The 21,168-nt window shown below is 40.5% G+C and overlaps 1 protein-coding gene across 5 annotated transcripts in view; it reads left to right on the top strand.

Moving 5' to 3' along the window:
• MFAP3L (microfibril associated protein 3 like) overlaps window positions 1-17,220 on the top strand; it is a 42,572-nt gene extending 25,352 nt beyond the window's left edge. For all 5 annotated transcript variants that reach the window (XM_070068293.1, XM_008249776.4, XM_051842567.2 and 2 more), the window contains one exon: window positions 11,576-17,220. In XM_070068293.1, coding sequence (XP_069924394.1) covers window positions 11,576-12,507 — 932 coding nt within the window. In that variant the 3' untranslated portion in view covers window positions 12,508-17,220. The remainder of the gene's footprint in view (window positions 1-11,575) is intronic.
• Window positions 17,221-21,168: the final 3,948 nt, after the last annotated feature.

Here is a 21,168-nt window from a genome sequence, read left to right as displayed (position 1 = left end):
TTCCATTTATGAGGCAGTTTTGTTTTCTTTCATGGAGATGGCTCAAATAAACAATATAGCAGTTGTTGGAAGATGTCAGTTGAATTCATTGACCGTGAATTTAAAGACCACACTTGTTAAAAGAGGTCTACCCAAGCTCTAAACTCCTGGCTGGGATCATTCTGTGCTCCTGGAGACCTGGCTGCAGTCTCTAGACTAAGGCTAAGAGGGAGAGTGGATGCAACAATCAGAGATGGCACACGGCAGTAGGAGAAAGCTCGGTTTTTAATGAATGAGTTTCTGACAAACAGTGTGAATCACCTTTATAAGCAGTGCATTTACTTCAGGGATGACTCCAGCCAGAGACAGGATTGGGTCACTGGGAATCAGTAGGCTTTTTATTTTAGATGAGAGAAGTAATTGTCTGAAAACCCAAGGCTGATCTGATTGGCCTGCAGGAGTTAATCTACTTTCTCAGCATGTACGTGGTGATGAAGTGGGGACTGGCTGTGGGGGAGCAAAACAGACTACTGTTCTGAGGTGGAAGCTTATTAATTTCTTTCATTCATGTTGCACTCCCCATTCTATGACCCTTTAACCAATGAACAGTCCCCAGAAGACTTTCTGCTCCAGGAAAACCTACATTTTTAATCTCTTTCCTTCATTTTATCTTAATTGCTTTGAAAAAGAATAGAGGCTAATGCCTTAAATCTTCCTCTGGAACTAAGTGAGTGAAATTTTAGTGCAGTTACATCTTTCTGGTTCACAGCTGTATTCCTAATGGTCAGGCTGCTGGAAGTCCAGCTGACCTTGAATGTGCCGTTTCACTATGGTGCTATCACTTAGGTGCCTTTTGGTCAGCCATTCAAGGTTGCACAGCAGAATAAAACTTCTTCCTATAATTCAAAATGTTATCCATTATCAATCATCTGCATGTTTAACCTGGGAGGGTGAAACTCCTTTCCCACCAAGTAAAGTTGTAAAACCATAGAAATTTTAAATTAGAAGGCATCATAGAAACATTATGGCCCAAATACCTTTTTACTGACATTGGCCCAAGTTTCTGCTGTTACTAAGTGGCAGTGACTAGAACCTTCATGCTGACTGTGGAAAGATGAGGGATCACCATCCCTAGCCCATGGGCAGGTTTCCATTCCTGCAGCCGCTTCTTCCACACTTCAAGTCAAAAGGAAAGGACATCACTCTTGTGAAGGGACTAGTAACCATGGTAACATATACACACTCGGGCCCCAGTACCTTATCATTCTTTCTACAGGGTTGGGCCAACTGCTAGGGGGTCAGGGTGGCCGAACTGAGGAGAATGATGCCAGACCTGAACCTCGCTTTCACAAGGATTCTGAAATGCGGGTTACCCCTGAATATTAGAGTTGGGGCTGGGGCACTGAACCTTTGATTCCTAGGGAGGAAAAAACGCTACAGCATAGCGTTGAGGCTTGAATCTCAGTACCAGCATTTTGAGTATTGTCCCAAAGTGGTACCTTCAGAGATAATAGGTGATGTCTTAATTGAAAAGACCCTTGTAACTAATGACTCAATCTAGGCGAGTGGACTCTGTACCTTCTTTATCTGTGTATTGAAGGAGTTGATAGATGGGAGTCACATTTGGATCAGTTTTGGTTTGGGTGCTTAGGTGGTCTGTAGAAGCAGCCTATCAGTAAACCCTAGTGAGTGGGAGGAAAGCACAGAAAATGGCTCATCAGAATGTAGCACTCTCATTTTATTTGCAGCCAGTAGCCTCGCTGATAAATCAGCTATTTTAAATCTCATAAGGAAGATGCACTTTAGATTTTTAAAAAGAACTCATGATACTAGTACTTGATGTTCCAGCTCAGCCTCTGTAATTACAATGCATAATAATAGTAATTTCAGGGAGCAAATAACATGGGATAATATACAAAGCATTATACCTAACAACCAGGCCCTACACAGAAAATAGCAGAAATGAGAGATTCATCATCATAAAAGATTAGAATTTTTGTGCTGCAGTGGCTTTTTAGAGAACCCAGAGTTCTTAACTTTTCATTTCTAATGGGGAAAATGCTCACAACATGGACATCGATTTCATTTTCAGGCTGATAAGCTAGAAGTTTAAATGAAGCAGTGTTTTATTTATAACTAAAGGGAAGTGACTGAATGTAGTTGAAAAATGGTGCTAATATCCAAGAACTTTACCGAGATACACCAGGACCATTATTAAAATCAAACTAACAAAATTAAGATAATTAACAACTACTGCCACTTACTAAGCACCTGTACCAGGCAACTAATTTCTAATTTCCATAATAAGCATGGCAATGAGATGATTAATCCTCATGGTTACAGAAGAGAAACAAGGTGATTGGAGAGGATGTTACGAAACCAGAGTGTGGCCAGCTGATCTTTAGTGTCCTGCCAGGCCCAGGGAGCCCAGAGAGTCTATGCAAATTGATTGGGTCTTGGTAGGTGAAAAATGCTGAAGAGCATCCTGAGAATGTAGGAAGAATTCCTGGATGGAAGAGGCACGTGGCCCCAACAGCAAAGACAAAGAGCGTTGGGTTCTGTGCTATAATTGTGTATGTGTGTGGACGTGTGTGGACATGGCATTTCATATACACAGATGTATTCAGAATCATCATGAGCTGTTCTGGCTGTAGTCTGTCATCTGCTTTGTGATTATCTAGAAAAGGAACAATTTCATTTTTTGTCTCTGCTGAAAAAGTGAGATAACTATTATTCATGCCAGCCCCACCAATCCTAGAATGAATAGGGTGCTTTCTTGTCCTTGGCAGGAACCACAGCTGGTTTCCTTGGCTTTCCTAATGCTTGTCACTCCAATTCCTCAGGACCAAGAGAGGCTAATGTGTAATATATATATCTGGGAGATTTCTTTTGGAAGTTCACCAAAGCACCTGCTTAAGGTAGTCTACTAACCATATTACAGAAATAACTCAGAATTCGAATAACACAAATAACCACAAATTACCAAGAAATGTGCCATTTTCAGGTTTCATTGAGTAGAAATGTAGAGTTGCCAGGATGTACTATGAAAAAGTCCCAGTTATTTCAGGTACTAATTATCCGGTGTATTTCTCATCTGTAAAATGGAGAAAATCCTTTTTTCCCACTGAGTGGAGTTGTGCGTCTTGAATAAACTGTTATGTATTAAATATTTACCAGAGGACCTGGAATACACCAAAGTCTCAAATAAATGGCAACTGCTATTATTGTTGTTAATACTGTCCTATATGCTCACAGCAATAGATTCCAAATGCTTAAATCCCTGTTTCTTTAGGTAGTGTGTTATTGAACAGAAGGAAATGGTTTCAGAATGATTTGTAATTCTCTATTCCAGTTTCTCAACCTTTAAAAAATTCAGTAAATACAGAAAAGCTTATATCCCTTAAATGTTGTTTGAAATTTCAAAATACTCATATGACTGCTATGATTGCAGTTTGGAATTCTGCCCTCCATCAAAGGTCTACCTTTCTCAAAAGTATCACTTTTGTGTACAAAGGGATCTTTGATGCCCAGTGTGATTCTACCTCTGAAAAAGCAATGCATGCAGAAATCACAAAATACATTATGCACAGGATGAACTGCACATTTGCCTAACCCAGTGAGTCTCAAGCGGGGGCCATTTTCTTCCTAGAGAACATGTGGCAAAGTCTGGAGACCTTTTCCATTGTGATAACAGGGCATGGGGAAGGGATCTTCAATTGTGATAACAGGACAGGGGGAGGGAGTGTGGGTGAGAGAGGAGGGAGTTATGCTGTTGGCATCTAGTGAGTAGAGGATGCTAAATAGCTAAATAGTGCACAAAACAGGTCCTATCACAAAGAACTGTCCATCCCAAATGTCTGTAGTGCCAAATCTGAGAAGCTCTGTTCTATGGCCAACTGAAGATCATTCCTGAGTCAGGTATTTGAACACATGATGCATTTTCCCATAAAAGGGGTTTGATTTATGGTACTTAGGTTCACCACTGAGCTGTATCATGGGCCACCCTGGTAATCACCATTTGTTTGTTTCTTTAGTGAGTTTGGTGCACCAGTGGGATATGAACCCAGATAACTTTAGTCTTACTGGTGAAAAGACCCCTGCAGATCTGTCTCAGATAAGGATGACACTGGGATTCCCAAAATGGAAGTTCCTTGTAGGATCTGCATATAGGGGGCTCTTGTTTTAGAAGACCTAGCCACTCAGCATGACTGTTGGTAGCCTGCATGGAATTACTTGCTTGTGTTTTTTGTTTTTGTTTTTGTTTTTGTTTTTTAATGAAGATTACCAGCCAGAGGATGAGATGTTTCTTTTTCTGGGATATAAAAAGACAGTGGGTTCCCTTCAGATATGAATACCTTGAAACAGAACTGCAGATTCTGAACAACAAATTCTGTCCACCTCTACCTTCCTGAGCTGAAAGCTGAGCTGAGCCTGTGTTATCCCAGGCCACCTTTGCTCCACATGGTGTAGGAAATAACTTGTTAAAGCTGCCCTTATAATCACTGAAGGAGGTCTCTTGGGAGGCTTAGAGGGTGAGGGGCAGCACAGGAGCGCTTGCGGCTTGTGGTGCTGATAAACTGCCTCTTTTTTTTAATTTTTTATTTAGTAAATATAAATTTTCAAAGTACAGTTAATGGATTACATGGCTTCCCCCCCCCCATAATTTCCCTCCCACTCGTACCCCTCCCATTTCCCGCTCCCTCTCCCTTTCCATTCACATCAAGATTCATTTTCAATTATCTTTATATACAAAAGATCAATTCAGTGTATATTAAGTAAAGATTTCATCAGTTTGCACCCACACAGAAACACAAAGTGTAAAATACTGTTTCAGTATTAGTTATAGCATTGCTTCACATTGGACAACACACTAAGGACAGATCCCACATGAGAAGTAAGTACATAGTGACTCCTGTTGTTGACTTAATAATTTGACACTCTTGTGTATGGTGTCAGTAATCTCCCTAGGCTCTAGTCATGAGTTGCCAAGGCTATGGAAGCCTTTTGAGTTTGCCAACTTCGATCTTATTCCAACAGGGTCATAGTCAAAGTGGAAGTTCTCTCCTCCCTTCAGAGAAAGGTACCTCCTTCTTTGATGGTCCCATTCTTTCCACTGGGATCTCACTCACAGAGATCTTCCATTTATTCCATTTAGGTCTTCTTTTTTTTTTTTTTTTCTTTCCAGGGTGTCTTGGTTTTCCATGCCTAAAATACTCTCATGGGCTCTTCAGCCAGATCCAAATGCTTTAAGGGCTGATTCTGAGGCCAGAGTGCTATTTAGGACATCTGACATTCTATGAGGATAAACTGACTCTTTGCAATAGCTTCAGGGACCCATCTCTACTGCAGAGGCCTCCTAACAGGTGCACCTTGCAGTGCTAAATTTGTTTTCAATTTTGTATTGTAAAAAGGCATGGATCCTTTCTCTCTAGTAGCCTATATTTCAAATAGTAGAAAATCTGCACTACATTCATACACACACACATACACACACACACACACACACACACACAATTTTATGCTTATTTCTAAAGTCCCAATTCAATGTGATACTCATTCAAGTGAATGTTGTACTTCATTGGTGTCTGAATCAACATTTGTTGGGACTCTACCACCTGAATATTTTATTTAAGTTGGTCTCAACCCAACTCCCACGTGGAATGTGGGGGAGTTTCCTTTTCCCCACCTTCTCAGCAATATAACATATACTCAGTACTCCACCCTCCCCTCCATGTATTTTGCCTGTCTGAAAGGTGAAAATGCTACATCCCTAAAAATTAATTCAGTCTCCTTACATCAAATTGTAATTTAATCCTGATTTCTTTTATATTTTTTATTCATTTCTATGAATCACCTAGTCGCATCCTTTTTCCATTTTTAAAAAATGTTTATTTATTTCTTTATTTGGAAGTCAGAGTTACAGAGAGAAAGAGATCTTCCATCTGCTGGTTCATTCCTCAGATGGCTGGAGTGGGGCCGAGCCAAAGCCAGGAGCTTCTTCCTGGTCTCATGAGTGAAGGGGCCCAAGCATTGGAGCCATCTTCTGCTGCTTTCCCAGGCACATTAGCAGGGAGTTTGATCAGAAGTGGAGCAGAGTGGGATTCAAATGGATGCCCATATGGGATGCCAGCATTGCAGGCAGCAGCTTAACCCTCTATACCACAATACCAGCCTCTCTTTTATCCATTTTTTCTTTTGGGTTGCTTGTCTTGACTTGCTTGATGTATAGTATTTCTTGGGGGAACCCTAATTCTTCAAATATTTTTATTTTCATTTTATTTAAAGACCTGAGAGACAAAGAGATCTCCCATCTACTGGCTCACTCCCCAGAACTCAGTTCAGTCTCCCATGTGAGTGGCAGAGCTCAAGTACTTGTGCCATCACTTGCTGCCTCCCAGGGTATGCATTAGCAGAAAGCTGGAATAAGTACCAGAGCTGGGACATGAACTCAGGCATCTAATATGGGATGCAGATGTCCCTAGAGGTGTCTTAACTGCTACACGGAACAACTACACTCCTTCACAGCCTTTCAGATTCTTGAAATGTTTTTAAAAGGCTTTCCTCTTTCAAGATTATAAAAATATTTTTGTAGCCTCTATTAATTTTATACTTTTACATTTAGATCTTCAGAGTACTTGGAATTTATTTCTATGTATTATATAAAGTAGGATATTACTTTATTCTCCATCAGGTATCTAATCAATTATCCCAGGAGTCTTTCCCCACCACTGATGTGAAATGCTGTCTTCCTCATTTTTAAAACCCCTACGCTCAGTTCTGCTGATTTAATCAGGGGTCCATGAGTGGGATGGAAGGCTGGTGTCTGAAGTGGGCTAAGGAAGTGCTGAGTGGGGAGGAAGGAAGGCCTTCCAGACAGAGGGGAAGCATAGGGAGAGGTCCTGTGGCGTAAGAAGTGAAGTAAGGCAAGTCTGTCATGCAAAATGAGATTCTGAGCGAGGAGGGGCCTCTCAGCCTCCCATGGGATGTACAGGAAGCTTTTGTGAATGTTGAGGCCCTTCCATAACAGACAAACTGACCTGGTTTTGTACCCTGCTTCTCTAGGAAACCCTTCCTTGCTGTCTCCCCACCCGCACCACGTGCCGTCACACTTGCCACAGGACACTGTAGCTGTCTGACAGTCTGTCCCTCTGTCGGGACTGGATGTTTTTTTGCAGTCAGCTTCCTGCCGTACTCATCTTTGTATTCTCATCGTCTAGCATGGCACCTGGTGCAAAGACAGTTTGTTCAAGGGTATTTGTTCACTGAATGAGTGAACAAGATCAAAAAGGTCCCTGCCCTTCTAAAAATGTCAGCTTTGTTGTGCAGCGCAGCACACGCGCTGCAGTACAGCTAAGAAACGACAGTTGTTCTATCACTACCGTCCTCGGCCTCACATGAAGGTTTTCACTTAGGATTCTCGTGTCTGGAGCTTCCTGGGGAAGACAGCGGCAGGTTTCTGGGCACTCCTGTCTCCAGCAGACCTGCAGCAGCCCTTCTCCTGCGCGTGTTATTATTTCAGACGAAAGCCTCACATGTATATACCACCCGATAGGACAGCAGTGAGAAGAGAGGATGGAGAGAGGGATTTCCCGGGGGGAGCCACAAGCTGAGCAAAACACAGAAAAGGAACGAGGGAACCAGCGTGAAGGGTGTTAAGGAAACACTTTATGCATGACTTTTTGTATTATTTTCAGAATGGAATGTTAAAACATCTGCTCTCTTTTATTTCCTCCAGAACCATTGCATGGAGAACTGACTGACTTGGCATCCATTGCTGACATTTTAGGTTTTTATTTGTGCTGAAGTGAAGCAGCTTCATGAGAATTCAGCGCATTAGTTTGGCTTTTCCACTTGGTTTAAAATACACATGCGACAATACCATGTGTACCTGCTTCATGCCTGTAGCATGGGAGATTTCTTGTGATGGTCATTGAGGGGATTTTTTTTTTTTTTAACTCCTGGCAGTGAATGTTAGGACCCTTTCCAGAATGAGTTGCAGGGCAAGGCGTCAGTAGAGCAGGCTGAATGGTAATGTGCAGCACAGAGACTGCTCTCAAGATGTTCCCGACTGGCCACATGAGATTCTTCTTGATCCTGGACCCAGCTGATGTGGGAAGACCCCTAAAACACAATTTGTGCCATCTTCATAGTTTTCAGAGCTGTAGGTAATACTAAACTATGCAGAAACCTATTTTTCAGTTAATTAAAGGAGAAGAGGCTTAGAGGAGATATTCGGGATCATAGTTCTCAGGAAAAAAATGAATGTATCAGGCTTTAAAAAGGAGAAAGAGAAAGAGACATATGTAACCTTTGAGGTCAGAGCTTTAGTTCTCCTGACGTTACAGTCCTTGGAAGTGCATGTGTGTGTGTTGTGTGTATGTTTAGGCTTCAGTACACTTGAACTTGCTTTGTGGTCTGGTAATAAGAGTGTTTAATCCAGGTCACATATTCATTTTACCAAATCACACCTGAGCAGAATCCCAAGTGGCATTAATATCACCTTAATCCATAAAATAAATGTTTTTTTCAAGAGGCGTGCAGTAAAGAACTGAAAACTCAAGAGATGTTTCAGTGTCTCTGTCCTAGATTGGAAGTAGGAAATCTTATTTACCTAGGTGTTAGTGATAACTGTTTTAGGATCTTAATATATGTATTCATATTAGTCATAGGTTGTAGTTAAGGCAAAACAATAACTTTACACATACTTGGCTGAGCTTCTCAAACTAAGAGCAGATAAGATTAAACGCTGGGTAAAGTATATAAAAGAGGGTACTCTAAGGACCCACTGTCATGGGCTGAAAATCAGAAGACACTCCTAAGTAATAATTTATCTGCTAGATATCTCACACTTTGCCCCAATATGAACCACATGTATCACCTAATTGGATTGTATTTCATTCCAAACTATGCCTTTTTAACAAAGTGACAAGAAACCTTTGAAGTATCTACCAGTTGTCTGAATTTAATTACTTGGTTCCAGGTTAGATAAGTACATGTCAGTAGACAATTATAAGCACTGAAAATAGCTATCAAGTTCAAGTTCAGGAACATTTAAAACTATTCACTAGAGAAAAGTATTTGCATGTTATCACTGGTATATATTTCTACACTTTATTTTTCTAGAATGACCAGAATCAATCATCAGTAAAATGGCTATTTCAGTGTGGGGAGAAAACTATAATACCACCAGATGCTTATCCTCCTAGTTTGGTATTCTCTCCTGCTTTTCTTCCTTTACATCCAAATTTGAACTACTCTGTCAGATACAGATAATTTCCCCACAAAAGGGGCACAGGTAGGAGGAGGAGATAAACAAGTGGATCCTAAGCATTCCCCTTCTTACCCTCCCCACCCTTTTTTCTGCTATATTTTCCAACAAGAGAAGGTAGTCCAATACCATCCATAGCTTTCCGCAATAGGCTGGAGTTTTTTCCCTTTGTTGACAGTGGTTTACTTTTATGAAATATGCAAATTATAAGAATGAACTGCTAAAGTAATTTCCTTGGCCTCAGGTCATTATATATTTGGATGAATTTGCTGCTGAAGAATAAAAATTCATGTTCAGGGAATGAAAGGATGGAAACCTTGTTCATGCCCCATCTGAATGAGTGAGAATTTCACAGACGGGGTGCCAGGTTTGTCAGTTGATGCACATTCATAAGAAACTGAAACTTCACTAGGTTTTCCAAGCCAGTGTTGCTACTCTTAGGGGATATACACTGGCTGAATTGTCAGAAGAGGGTTACACAGGGACGCCAGGAACTGCTCTTCACAGATGTTCTTTTCAGAAAGCAAAGCAATGTGACAGCATCTATAGAGAGCCTCCAGCCAGATTCACCAAGGCTGGCAACAGGGAGGAACTGGGGGCCCCCACGAGGTACCTCCTTGCTCCATCTGGCTTACGAATGTTTTTGGAGGAGAGGACACTGTCATACAACAGGCCCTCTGTTGCCTCCTTCCACGGTCCATCCAGCCCCTGGGTACTTCTGTGTTTATGAGATTGAATAAAAAACCAGCATATTCCTTTTGGAAAACATCAGGCTTTTAATTAGAAGTAAAAGTCACTGCTCTAAAGGGAAGAAACAAGTAATACATAATGTGATAATAGATACTTGAAAGGAAACTCCATGGTAAATTGTCCCAGCTCTCTGGAGAGGTTTCTCTGGTTGGCTTCAGGAACTAAAGTGCTTTCATGGAGAAATTCTGCCTGCTCCTTAGAATTCCCAGAGGCCTTGCCTGCAACCTGATTGTTTAATGGGCAAGTCAGGGAGGGTGGTATTTCAGAAGGGCTTGGACCCTAGACCCTGAGGCCAAACCCAGTATCATGTTTCACAGTGGTCCTCTGAGCAGCGGGTGTGTGGGCTAAGAATTCATCCAAACTGCAGAGTTGCACGGGACGCAGAACTCCAATCCCAGGGCTGTCCTTTCCAGGGAGGGGGATGAGGAGTTGCGTTGCTCAGCACCTGCTCTCCTCTGAGTCAGGGTTATTTTCAACTTGATGGGTCTGTAATTTTTTTTTTACAAGGCCAAAGGAAATTGATATTAGTGCATACCCTGTCTCTCAATCTTCACAGTTAGCTTGTAACTTTAAGCATAGAAACAATTCATTACAGATCCTCAAAATTCATGTCATAATTTATGTTTAATTAACTGAGGTCATATAGGGATAACTCCAATCTTAAGAGAAACCCAGGAAAACAGTATAATTTAATTGATTTACTGCAGATCTTTTGTTGAATCTCAACCACTTTGTATTCTGAGAGGCATTAAACTTCCCAGTGAACATAGATTCAGTACAGCCATGCTGACTGAGCAGGTTAGAAAACCAGATGCTACAGATAGGAGTTCTTGAATAAGAATACAGTATTCTCCAGATTGCTTATTTCTCTCATTTTTCACTAGGATGTGGAGTTATATAACATGGAGTTTGGTGATTAAATGTATAGCCATTTGAGTTCAATTCATCTTCTAGTTTTTTTTTTTTTTTAAGATTTTTTTTTTTTTATTTATTTGAGAGGTAGAGTTACAGACAGTGAGAGGGAGAGACAGAGAGAAAGGTCTTCCGTCCCTTGGTTTGCTCTCCAAATGGCTACAACAGCTGGAGCTGTGCTGATCCGAAGCCAGGAGCCAGGTGCTTCTTCCCGGTATCCCATGCGGGTGCAGGGGCCCAAGTGCTTGGGCCATCTTCTACTGCTTTCCCAGGCCACAGCAGAGAGCTGGGTTGGAAGAGGAGCAGCTGGGACTAGAACTAGCACCCATATGGGATGCTGGCACTACAGGCAGAGGATTAACCTACTGTGCCACGGCGCCGGCCCCTCATCTTCTAGTTCTGTTCCCAAACTGATGACCTTGGGAAGGCTGTTTAATCTGCCTGTGCCTCAGTTTCCTCCTCTTGTAGAGTGGGGCCAGTATTAGTACACACCTCATAGAGTTGTGAAGATTAAATGAGTAAATGCGTATCACCAGCACACAGTAAGCATGCCAAGTTCATCACTGTGAGTAGCAGGAGATGTTTCTAGAAATGTGTCAGTGTGTCTTCATGGGAACTGCACTGAATTCTGTTCTTGGTTGAATTCTCTTCTCTCCCCTCCAACAGGAAAATGGCAAATGCATGACAGTGGCCTCCTGAACATCACCAAGGTGTCTTTCTCAGACCGAGGTAGATACACGTGTGTGGCTTCCAACATCTATGGCAGTGTGAACAACACGGTGACCCTGAGAGTCATCTTTACCTCTGGGGACATGGGCGTCTACTACATGGTTGTCTGCCTCGTGGCCTTCACCATCGTCATGGTCCTCAACATCACCCGCCTGTGCATGATGAGCAGCCACCTGAAGAAGACTGAGAAAGCCATCAACGAGTTCTTTAGGACAGAAGGTGCAGAGAAGCTGCAGAAGGCATTTGAGATCGCCAAGCGGATCCCCATCATCACCTCAGCCAAAACTCTAGAGCTTGCCAAAGTCACCCAGTTCAAAACCATGGAGTTTGCCCGCTATATTGAAGAGCTTGCCAGGAGCGTGCCTCTGCCTCCTCTCATCATGAACTGCAGGACGATTATGGAGGAGATCATGGAAGTGGTGGGGCTGGAGGAGCAGGGGCAGAACTTTGTGAGGCATACTCCCGAAGGCCAGGAGGCTGCAGACAGGGACGAGGTCTACACGATCCCCAACTCTCTGAAGCGAAGTGACTCTCCCACCGCCGACTCAGATGCCTCGTCCCTGCACGAACAGCCTCAGCAGATTGCCATCAAGGTGTCCATTCACCCACAGTCCAAAAAGGATCACGTGGACGAGCAAGAGGGTGCACAGTCTGAAGTCAAAGATGAAGAGGAGACAGAACCATCGGGCGAACGTTCCCCAGACACTGCAGAGCCTTCTACAGATATAACATCCACGGAACTAACGTCTGAAGAGCCGACCCCTGTTGAGGTATCAGGTCGAGGGCTGCCACCACCTCACCCGGAGACTGCAGAGCCAGCAGTGACACATGACAAAAACACCTGCATTATTTACGAAAGCCATGTCTAATATCAACTCCGAAAAGCTATGCATATCAAGAAAATCAGGGGCTGCTCCTTGTAATACAGATGTAGTACGCACTTGCCGCCAAGCCTTACCAGGAGACTCTCATCCCTTAGGTAGGAGTGATGCCGTTTTAAAAGGGGAAACACCCGTGTGCAGTGTATGCGACTGGAATCTCCCCAGTAGGAAAGGATGCAAGCAACATCAGGGTGCAAACTGATCATGTTGGACAGAAGGTGTCTGTCCACACGATGTGAATTTCAGAGGCCATTCTCTGCCGAATCCTTTAATTGGTGTTGCCCTTTTGGCAAAGAGTACACTACTGTAAGATATCCTGAGTTAAGAGCCCTGTCCAATGCATACTGCATTGCTTTTCCTTTTAAAAATTATAGGTCTGCTACACTAGCAAATGCACGTACTTGGGTTTGTTGCACTTTCTTCTCAGTTTTACTTACTTACTCTCCCTGTTCCTTTATAATGGAGTAGTTAGTCCTCTTTGCCACTTTTGTCCTTATTTTTCCCTCGTACGTTTACCTCACAGGCTTCAGTGTCTGTCATCAGTACCAGGGCTGATATCTACAGGTCATTTGTAATGTTTCAAACTAGCTTTCTAGGCTCTTTTTTTTTTTTTTTTCGTTCCCCAAGCCTATTTTCATGCATTGCTTTTTTTGTTTGTTTCCAGTGAAGCTGCTGTTATGAAACTGAGAAAAACTTTGCCCCCAGAATAGCACTTTAATAGTCAAATAAAAATGTATTTACTTATCCAATTCTGAGAGCCTTTTGGTGAGCTCAACTGGAGGGAAATTGTAACAGGTTAAATACACCCTTATTACCCATGGACACCTCTGTTTATGCTTAAGCAACATCAGCCTCCAAAGACTGATTCTTTACCTGGAAAACCTGTTACTTACAAAGACAGATACATTTGCTGAATTCCTGTAGGTTGGCTTTCCAGGAGGGCTTTTCAGGGACCATATGCCATAGGTTGATTCAAACACTTGATCTGACATTTGTGAACTAGTGTAACCAGATCTACTTTTCTTAAATGTATAGCTGACTTGTTGATGGTCAAGGGAGTGAAAAGTTAGCATAATGGCATAAACTTTCTTGTAGAGATTGTTCAATTATTGTTCAGTCACACAAGAAAGCAGTTACATATGAGGGTGCATCATGTTATGGAAAGAAGACAAAACTAGCCATTGAAAAGTACAATACCTGACTGTGCCCATGACCAGCTGCCTGCTTTGCAAAGTCTGGGACTCAGTTTCCATATCTGTAAGAGCGAGCAGAACAGACGAACCCTGAGCACCATTTCAGTGGTCTCACTCTAACAGAACCAAACATATGTTAGCATCCTTGCTCTCTTCCACAATTCCTTTAAGGGTTTTTGCCTCTTCTCTGGGTCCATCTAACTTTTTTGTGCTGCATTACTTAAAGAAGGAGGATCGGTTTTAAAACATTATAGCATATTAAACAAATTGTGAATTGTCTCCCCCAGCCCCCAAATCATTAGGACCACTTGTACAATTTAGATTTAATCCTGTTGAGAATGAGTGTTATCACTTAGAGGTAAGGGAGGCAGTAACCTTCAAGCAGTTACAAGGCCATGACCATGTCAAGTGACAGGATTATGATGTTGGAGGTTCCATGGGCCACACTGGCCATGAGAGAGCATGTCTAGATGTTTAGTCCTCATTCTGTCACCACCTGGGGAAGTGACCATAGGCAGCAGTCTTCCTCTCTGTGGTTTAGTTCTCATCTATAAATTATGTAAGCAGCACTTGATCCACAAAATTGCTTTCAGCTCCAACACAGTTTTAAGGAAAATGTGTGATCTGTGATAGGCTCCATTTCACAGGATAAGCAAAACTGGAGCAAAAATGAAATGCCTGAGACTGGATCCTTTTGCTGATCAAACTTTATAGCAAACATAACTCAGCTCTGTAACTCAGGGCAGTTACAGAAGCAGCAGCTTAAATGGGTTTATTTATAAATCACTGGTATGGAAGGCAATCTGACAAGACATGGAGTTTGATCAGACATCTCTTTCAAGCAGTGAACTATTGACATCTTGTTAGAAGTGTCTGAAGTGGCCACATTAGTCGTAAGCAATCAAGAGAAATGATGACTCCTGTTTGGGTCCCCTGAACTAAGCTTTTGTGTGTTTGGATTATAGAAATATTGTATTTCCAGCTCTTAGAATATAAAACTTTTCCAGTTGTTAGTGAAGTTACATTCTTACCATGGATTTTGTACCCTCAGAGCAACAACAATATGAGAAGCTCATTTTCTAATATTGTGTGAAATTTTCCCCCTTATGTTCGGTTCTCATTCCTTCTAAACCCATGTGAAGATTTTCACATGGAAACTACAGGAGAAGGCATCTATTCCATCTAGGGAAAATAAGCTACAATAGGGCAGATTTGTTAATGAAGCAAGAGCAGAAATGTGTGACCAAAGAATCTTTCCAGATTGGTTTCTGCTTCTTTAGTCCGCAGTTGATTCAGAGATTTTCGAAACTTTCTCCCTCTTTAAGGCATCAACATGCTCTTCAAATAATAGTAGCCACTGTAAAGGGAGGTTGGTTTATAATGAGAATTTCTCCTGCCAGAAATTCTACATTCTTCCTCTCCATCTTACAGCTTCTTTATGAAGAGAGACCTCCTGCTAGAATATGAAATGCAGACCTCATGACTTCCTGCTGATTTTTCAAAGATCAAATGAGCTGTTCAGCTTCATAAAAATTCACAGGAGCGCATGAATATGTGTGCACATGCACTCTCATGCACATTGGATGCACTGGGGCAGTTTTAAAGATTTAACACTACGTCCTGAGCCCTGTCCTTAGCGTCTTATGTAGGCATTCTGAAAATCAAACATTTCTGGTTTGAGTCATCCAGATCACATACCTATCTTGCAGTAATTTTCTTGACATTCTGAAAATGATTCACACCTGTGTGCATATTTAATTCCTTTAGATGATCTGTAAACTTGGATGGTATTTATTCTAAATGGGGAAAATAGAATTTTATATGGAAAATCTATGTAATTTATAATGGTTTTGTTTTATATATTATATTTTCATATCTTTAGGGCACATCTACTATTCTCATCTTTTTGTACATCATACTTGGCAAAAAGAAATACTAATACTTGACTAAAATCTCTAGGAACCAAATGTGATATGTGTGATTATATAATGTGTAGAAATGGCTCTAAAACTATCTGAATGTTCTCATCCATCCCAAGCATTCTTGTGTCACTGGATCTAGAATGATTTGTCTTGGATCTGTATATCTTTTTTGCAATTAAGGCTCAAAGGCTTGACATATCTCTTACAATGGATTCTAGAATCCCCTTCCCTCTCTTTCTTATTGTATGTCTTATTTTTAAATGCATAAGTCATTGTCATTTCCTTTTGAAGAGCAAATGTGAGAACTCAAGAAAGCAACTTAATGGAAAAGAATGAATGAATTTAACTATGGCTGTGTAAATGATTTTTCAATAGACAGATAACATGTTTCAAATCTAATGCTTGGGGTGTTATTTACCAGTGATCCAAGATCTGCTTGACTATTTAGCATGTGAAGAAAATGTGAGGCGCAAAGAATATTTGCATGTTTTGAACAGGCACACTTGAAACAGTGCAGCCAACACAAATCAGCTTGACCAATCCCAGCCCCTGAAAGAAATATTTTGAAAAACCAGACTCCTTTTGTTATACCATTCCAAATATGGTGTTGTAGCTCTGCTGAAATCCTTGAGTGGCAGTCCCTGTGGTTCTGTCAACTTGGGATTTCCTTTCTGATTTTCATTTGGTCTGAAAATGGAGCAGTTAAGCTTGTATTTCAGAGCCTCAAATTTCTCAGTGCAGTTAAAGTGCCATCCTCTACCCACCTTCACATGTCCTTCGGTAGTCCTTTAATTCCCGTTTCCCTTATTGCTTTTTAAACTAACTTATTGGTACTCTTTAAAGATCTACGAAATTTCATTATATTCACATACATATTTTGAGTACCTGTTATCTTCAAGATATTGATATTCACCTATTCACTTAAAAATCCTCCAGTTGATAACCAAGTTAATTTTCCTAATGATTTTTTAGGGTTTCTTCAGTGATTAACTGAGTTTAGGTTAAGCCAATCAATTTGTAGAGTGTGCGGTAGAGGGGGTGAGGGGTGGAAAAAATAAAACAGCCTTGCTTATTGTATTTTTCAAAGGACTGAGTATTTATCTATTATCCAAGAAAATATCATACGAGGATGCTAATGATCTTTAACTCAGATTTTTTTAGAGATGGAATTCCTAAAGGGGCTAGTACTAACACTACCAGCATCATAACTGAAGCAAGAAGATATACACATAGAAAGTTCTAAGAATATTCTGACAAATTATTTTTAACTGACAATAAAAGCCCCCGAATATATCTTTCAGACACCATAGAACTGCTGTAGTTGAGTTAGGATCAAAGATGTCTGCACTTGTGTTTGGTTTGCTGTATTACAGTAGTTCTGGATGTCGTTGGTTAAGTGGGAAAAGAAAATAAATGTTATCTGGGCAGAAATGTTAATCTGGTGATTTTGTGAACTATAAAATGTTCACATTTTTAAAGAGATAAACAAATGACTAATATATAGGTTGATATTACAGTAGCAAAAACAACCATGTTACCCATTCTGTATTTGATTTTTGCTTTAATAAAGGGTTTGCACAGGTCTATGGAATGTGTGTCGTATCCTGCCTGAAGGGCATGTAATTGTGGCCTGATTTACTATTTCCAATTATGTGAAACCTGTCATCAGTTCTTGTCCCTACCTTTTGCATCTGCAGCATTTCTCAGGAAAAGTAAAAAATGAAATAATTATTATGCAAAACCTTATCCAAATTCAGAAGACTTAACTACATCCAAGTTTTATAGCAATTTATTTTTATCTATATCAAGAAGTAATTTTTAGCACTTAACATCAAGCTTTGCTATACAGAATTCAAAAAGACCAGGACAAGCATATCCCCAGAAATTCCACAGAGAGAAGGCCCTAAGGGCAAAACTGCCACAAAACACCTAGACAACACAAAATCCAGGCCAAAGCCAAGAACACACTACATTCTGTAACAATCAGTAAGCTCCAGAAGCTAAACTCCTCTCAGATGAGGTGAGTTGCAGGATGTGTAAGAGAACCAAGAAGAGGAGTAGATGTTTGGCCTTGCAGTTAAGACAGTATTTTAAGATGAAATATTCCACATCAGAATGACTGGGATTTGAATCCCAGCTCCTTTCCCCACTCTAGCTTCCTGCTAATGTGCACCCTGGGAGGCAGAAGGTGATGGTTCATGCAATTAGGTCCCTGACACCCACTTAGGTCACCTGGATTGAGTTCCCTGCCTCAGCCTGACCCAGTGCTGGGGACTGCAGGTATTTGGAGAGTGAACCAGTGAACGGGAGTGCTCTCAGTCTCTGTCTCTCTCCTTATCAAATAAAAAAAAAATTTACTCAGTTATCAAGCTGTATATATAGCCACTCAGAATCAAACTTCAAAAAATTTAATAAAAATATGCTTGGGGGCAGGCATTTGGCACAGTGGTTAAGTCACTCCTTGAAATGCCCACAATCCACATCAGAGTGGCCAGTGTGAGCCCCAGCTTTTCTGCTTCCCATGCAGCTTCCTGATAATGCGTATCCTGGGAGGCAGCAGATGATGGCCCAGACCTTGGGCCCCTGCCAGCCATATTGATATTAAGAGTTCCAGGCACCTGGCTTCAGCCCCACCCAACCCTGGCTGTGGCAGGCATCTGAGGCATGAAACAGCAGGTGGAAAATCTCTTTCAAATAAAATGAAATTTTAAAAATGTTTAAAATATGCTGGCATTAATGAAAAAGTTAACAGTAGCATTACCATAGCAGAGAAAATAGGAAAATTTTGTTCTGAGAAATTTTAGTGAATATTTTCAAGACCCAGAACAAACAGCTGCTAACTACTTTTGCAGGTTTGGGGATGCCATGTTCTGCTTGGGGTTAAAGCAAAGGATACAGGTAAGGTTTAGTATTAATGAGTGATTTTCAAAGAAGTATACCATACTCACCGAGTTGGAAAATCGGTGTGAGGCTACCTGATTTTTTCCCCACAATGTCACCAATGAATAAATGGCTCAGCTCTGTTTCCAAACCTCTAGTAACTGGGGAGCTGATGGTCATACCCTGTCACTGATAGGTTTTAACTGCTGAGTCAAAGATCTGAAAAGTCATATTCCTGGTTCTTGAGCCATCTGTGCCTGGAAGCATGGGTCAGCCCTGCCACTATAAAATTGCCTTCTTGGACCCAGTGTTGTGGTGAAGCCTATAACACTGGCAGCCCATATCTGAGTGCTAATTCAAGCCTGGCTGCTCCACTTCTAATCTAGCTGCCTGCTAATGCACTTGGAAAAGCAGCAAATGATGGTCCTAGTACTTGGGCCCCTTCGACTCACATGGGAGACCCTGATGGAGTTTCTGGCTCCTGGATCTTGGCTTCAGCCTGGCCCAGTCCTGGTCATTGTAGCCATCCGGGGAATGAACCAGCAAATGGAAGATTCTCTCGCTCTCTTACTCCCTTGCCCTCTCTCTCAGTTACTGCCTTTTAAATAAGTTTTAAAAACTTTTTAAAAATTGTCACCTTTACTGTCAACACAGCACTCAGAACTAAATATATAAATATATTCATAAAAAAGAGGATTACAACAAAAGCACAAGTACCCTGGGTTCTACTATATTAATTATGCCACATGGTAAACATCCTTCCAAGTGAAAATTTTCTATCAACATGTATGTTAAAGCAAAATCAAGTACTCTCTCCATCCCTTGAGATACCCTAAGACTAAAACTCATTAAATAAAGTGTTGCTCAAAACTAGAAAAAAAAATGGAACCAGCAGATTCGTTGCCTCAGCAGATTAGTGCTTCTGAAGGAATACTAGAATTGACCTCCTGAAAGAAGTATATTTGATGGTACTTCAAAAAGTTCCTAGGAATTGCATTAATATACTAGCATGGATTACAAAAGTTGTCTGAACCAAAATAAGCATCTTTTAATTCCATATTTTTACAAACTTTATGAAGGGTAAAATCACAATTTTCTTAAGACAGATATCAGCAAATATTAAATAAGTTTAAAAAGAATGAAATTAATAATGCAATATACATTTTTTCAAACAAATTTCTTACTACCCCTATATTTTCAGCCTCTGGCCCAATGTGCATTGAAAAAGTAAATTATTTTGGTGAGCACTTGCAGGCAGCTAACTGAACACAGGGGACTGTTTAACCATTGGCTCATGTTTTAAATGTTCATCATGAAATGGGAAGACCAATGAGCCATGTGAAAAATCACCTAGGCACAGAACTCCAAGAGAAATAGGAGAATTTTATCTTGTTCAGTGTACAGCATCTATTTCCTGAAAATCTTCCTGACTTGGGTGCACCCTTGAGTGATCACTGCCTCTGGTTTGCAGAAGGATTACCAAATAAGTAAAGTCCCAGACCTTTAAGAGGATAAATTATTCTAACTGCCTAGGTTTGTCCACAACGTGGGCAAAAACAAAACAAGTTTGTCTGAAGAAGGTAAAATTATTCTGCAACAGCATTCCAGATAACCCTCACTGTTACAGTGTTTCCATTCTCTTCCTTGCTGGTATTGCATCAGCTGTCCAGCGCGCACATTAAGTTATTATGCATGGGCTAAAATGTTTAGTTATGGAATGTATTCTATCAGAAAGCTCATCTGCATGTAATAGATACCTCATAAGTTCAACATAAAAGAGCTCAAATTTAATGCTGGCTATGTCTGCAACTATTTGAAACACTATAAAAACCAGGACCTGGAAGTATGTATGTAGAAATATATTCATCTAATAAAAAAATTTTAAAGCATTAAAACCTCAGAAAATTTAACTACATGGTCTCCATTCTATGTGAAGGAGAAAAGTGACAACTAATAAGGGGAACCTATGACCAATATTTTTTAAAAGGCAGAATATCAAATCAGCCTAAATTATCTTCACAATAATAACCAAAATGCATTAATGATATATCTGAACAATTCCAGAACCTGAAAAAAATCCAGATTTAAACTACTTGTATTTTGTATTCTTGTTTCATGTTGACTATTTTAAGTTACCTTCTCTCATTCTAAAATAGATTGGGGGTGACTAAATTAACCGCATTTTACTTTCTGTAAATCCTTTGAAATTGGTAATTGCTGTGTTTCATGCAAGCTTACAAACTCACAGGCTACTTTATTAAATATTCCACTCCCAATCCTTCTGAATCAATGAGAGATTTACAGTAGGATTATAAAAGCACAGCAGCTGGATGATCTATAATGTTTATCTGGTGCTAAAAAGGGAAGGCTTTCTGCTATAACACAAATGAGACATTGTTATTATACTATGCTTACATAGAGGGTGTAGAGTGGAAAACAGTTCAAGAATATATAAAACATTCAATGTCCTTCCTTCAAGTCCTTATATATAGATTTGGTTTGCCTTTTTAAATTATTCGAGATTTTTTTAAAACAACTAAAAATAAACATCAATACACACAAAATTATGAACCTTCAGGCTATTTTCCTTTGTCATTAAACATTTATACTAATCAGCATATAAAATGCTAACATAGTAATAGTTTTCCCATTTG

This window comes from Oryctolagus cuniculus, chromosome 2, assembly GCF_964237555.1.
Source record: "Oryctolagus cuniculus chromosome 2, mOryCun1.1, whole genome shotgun sequence".
Taxonomy (NCBI): Eukaryota; Metazoa; Chordata; class Mammalia; order Lagomorpha; family Leporidae; genus Oryctolagus; species Oryctolagus cuniculus.
This window is presented reverse-complemented; position numbering and strand designations above follow the sequence as displayed.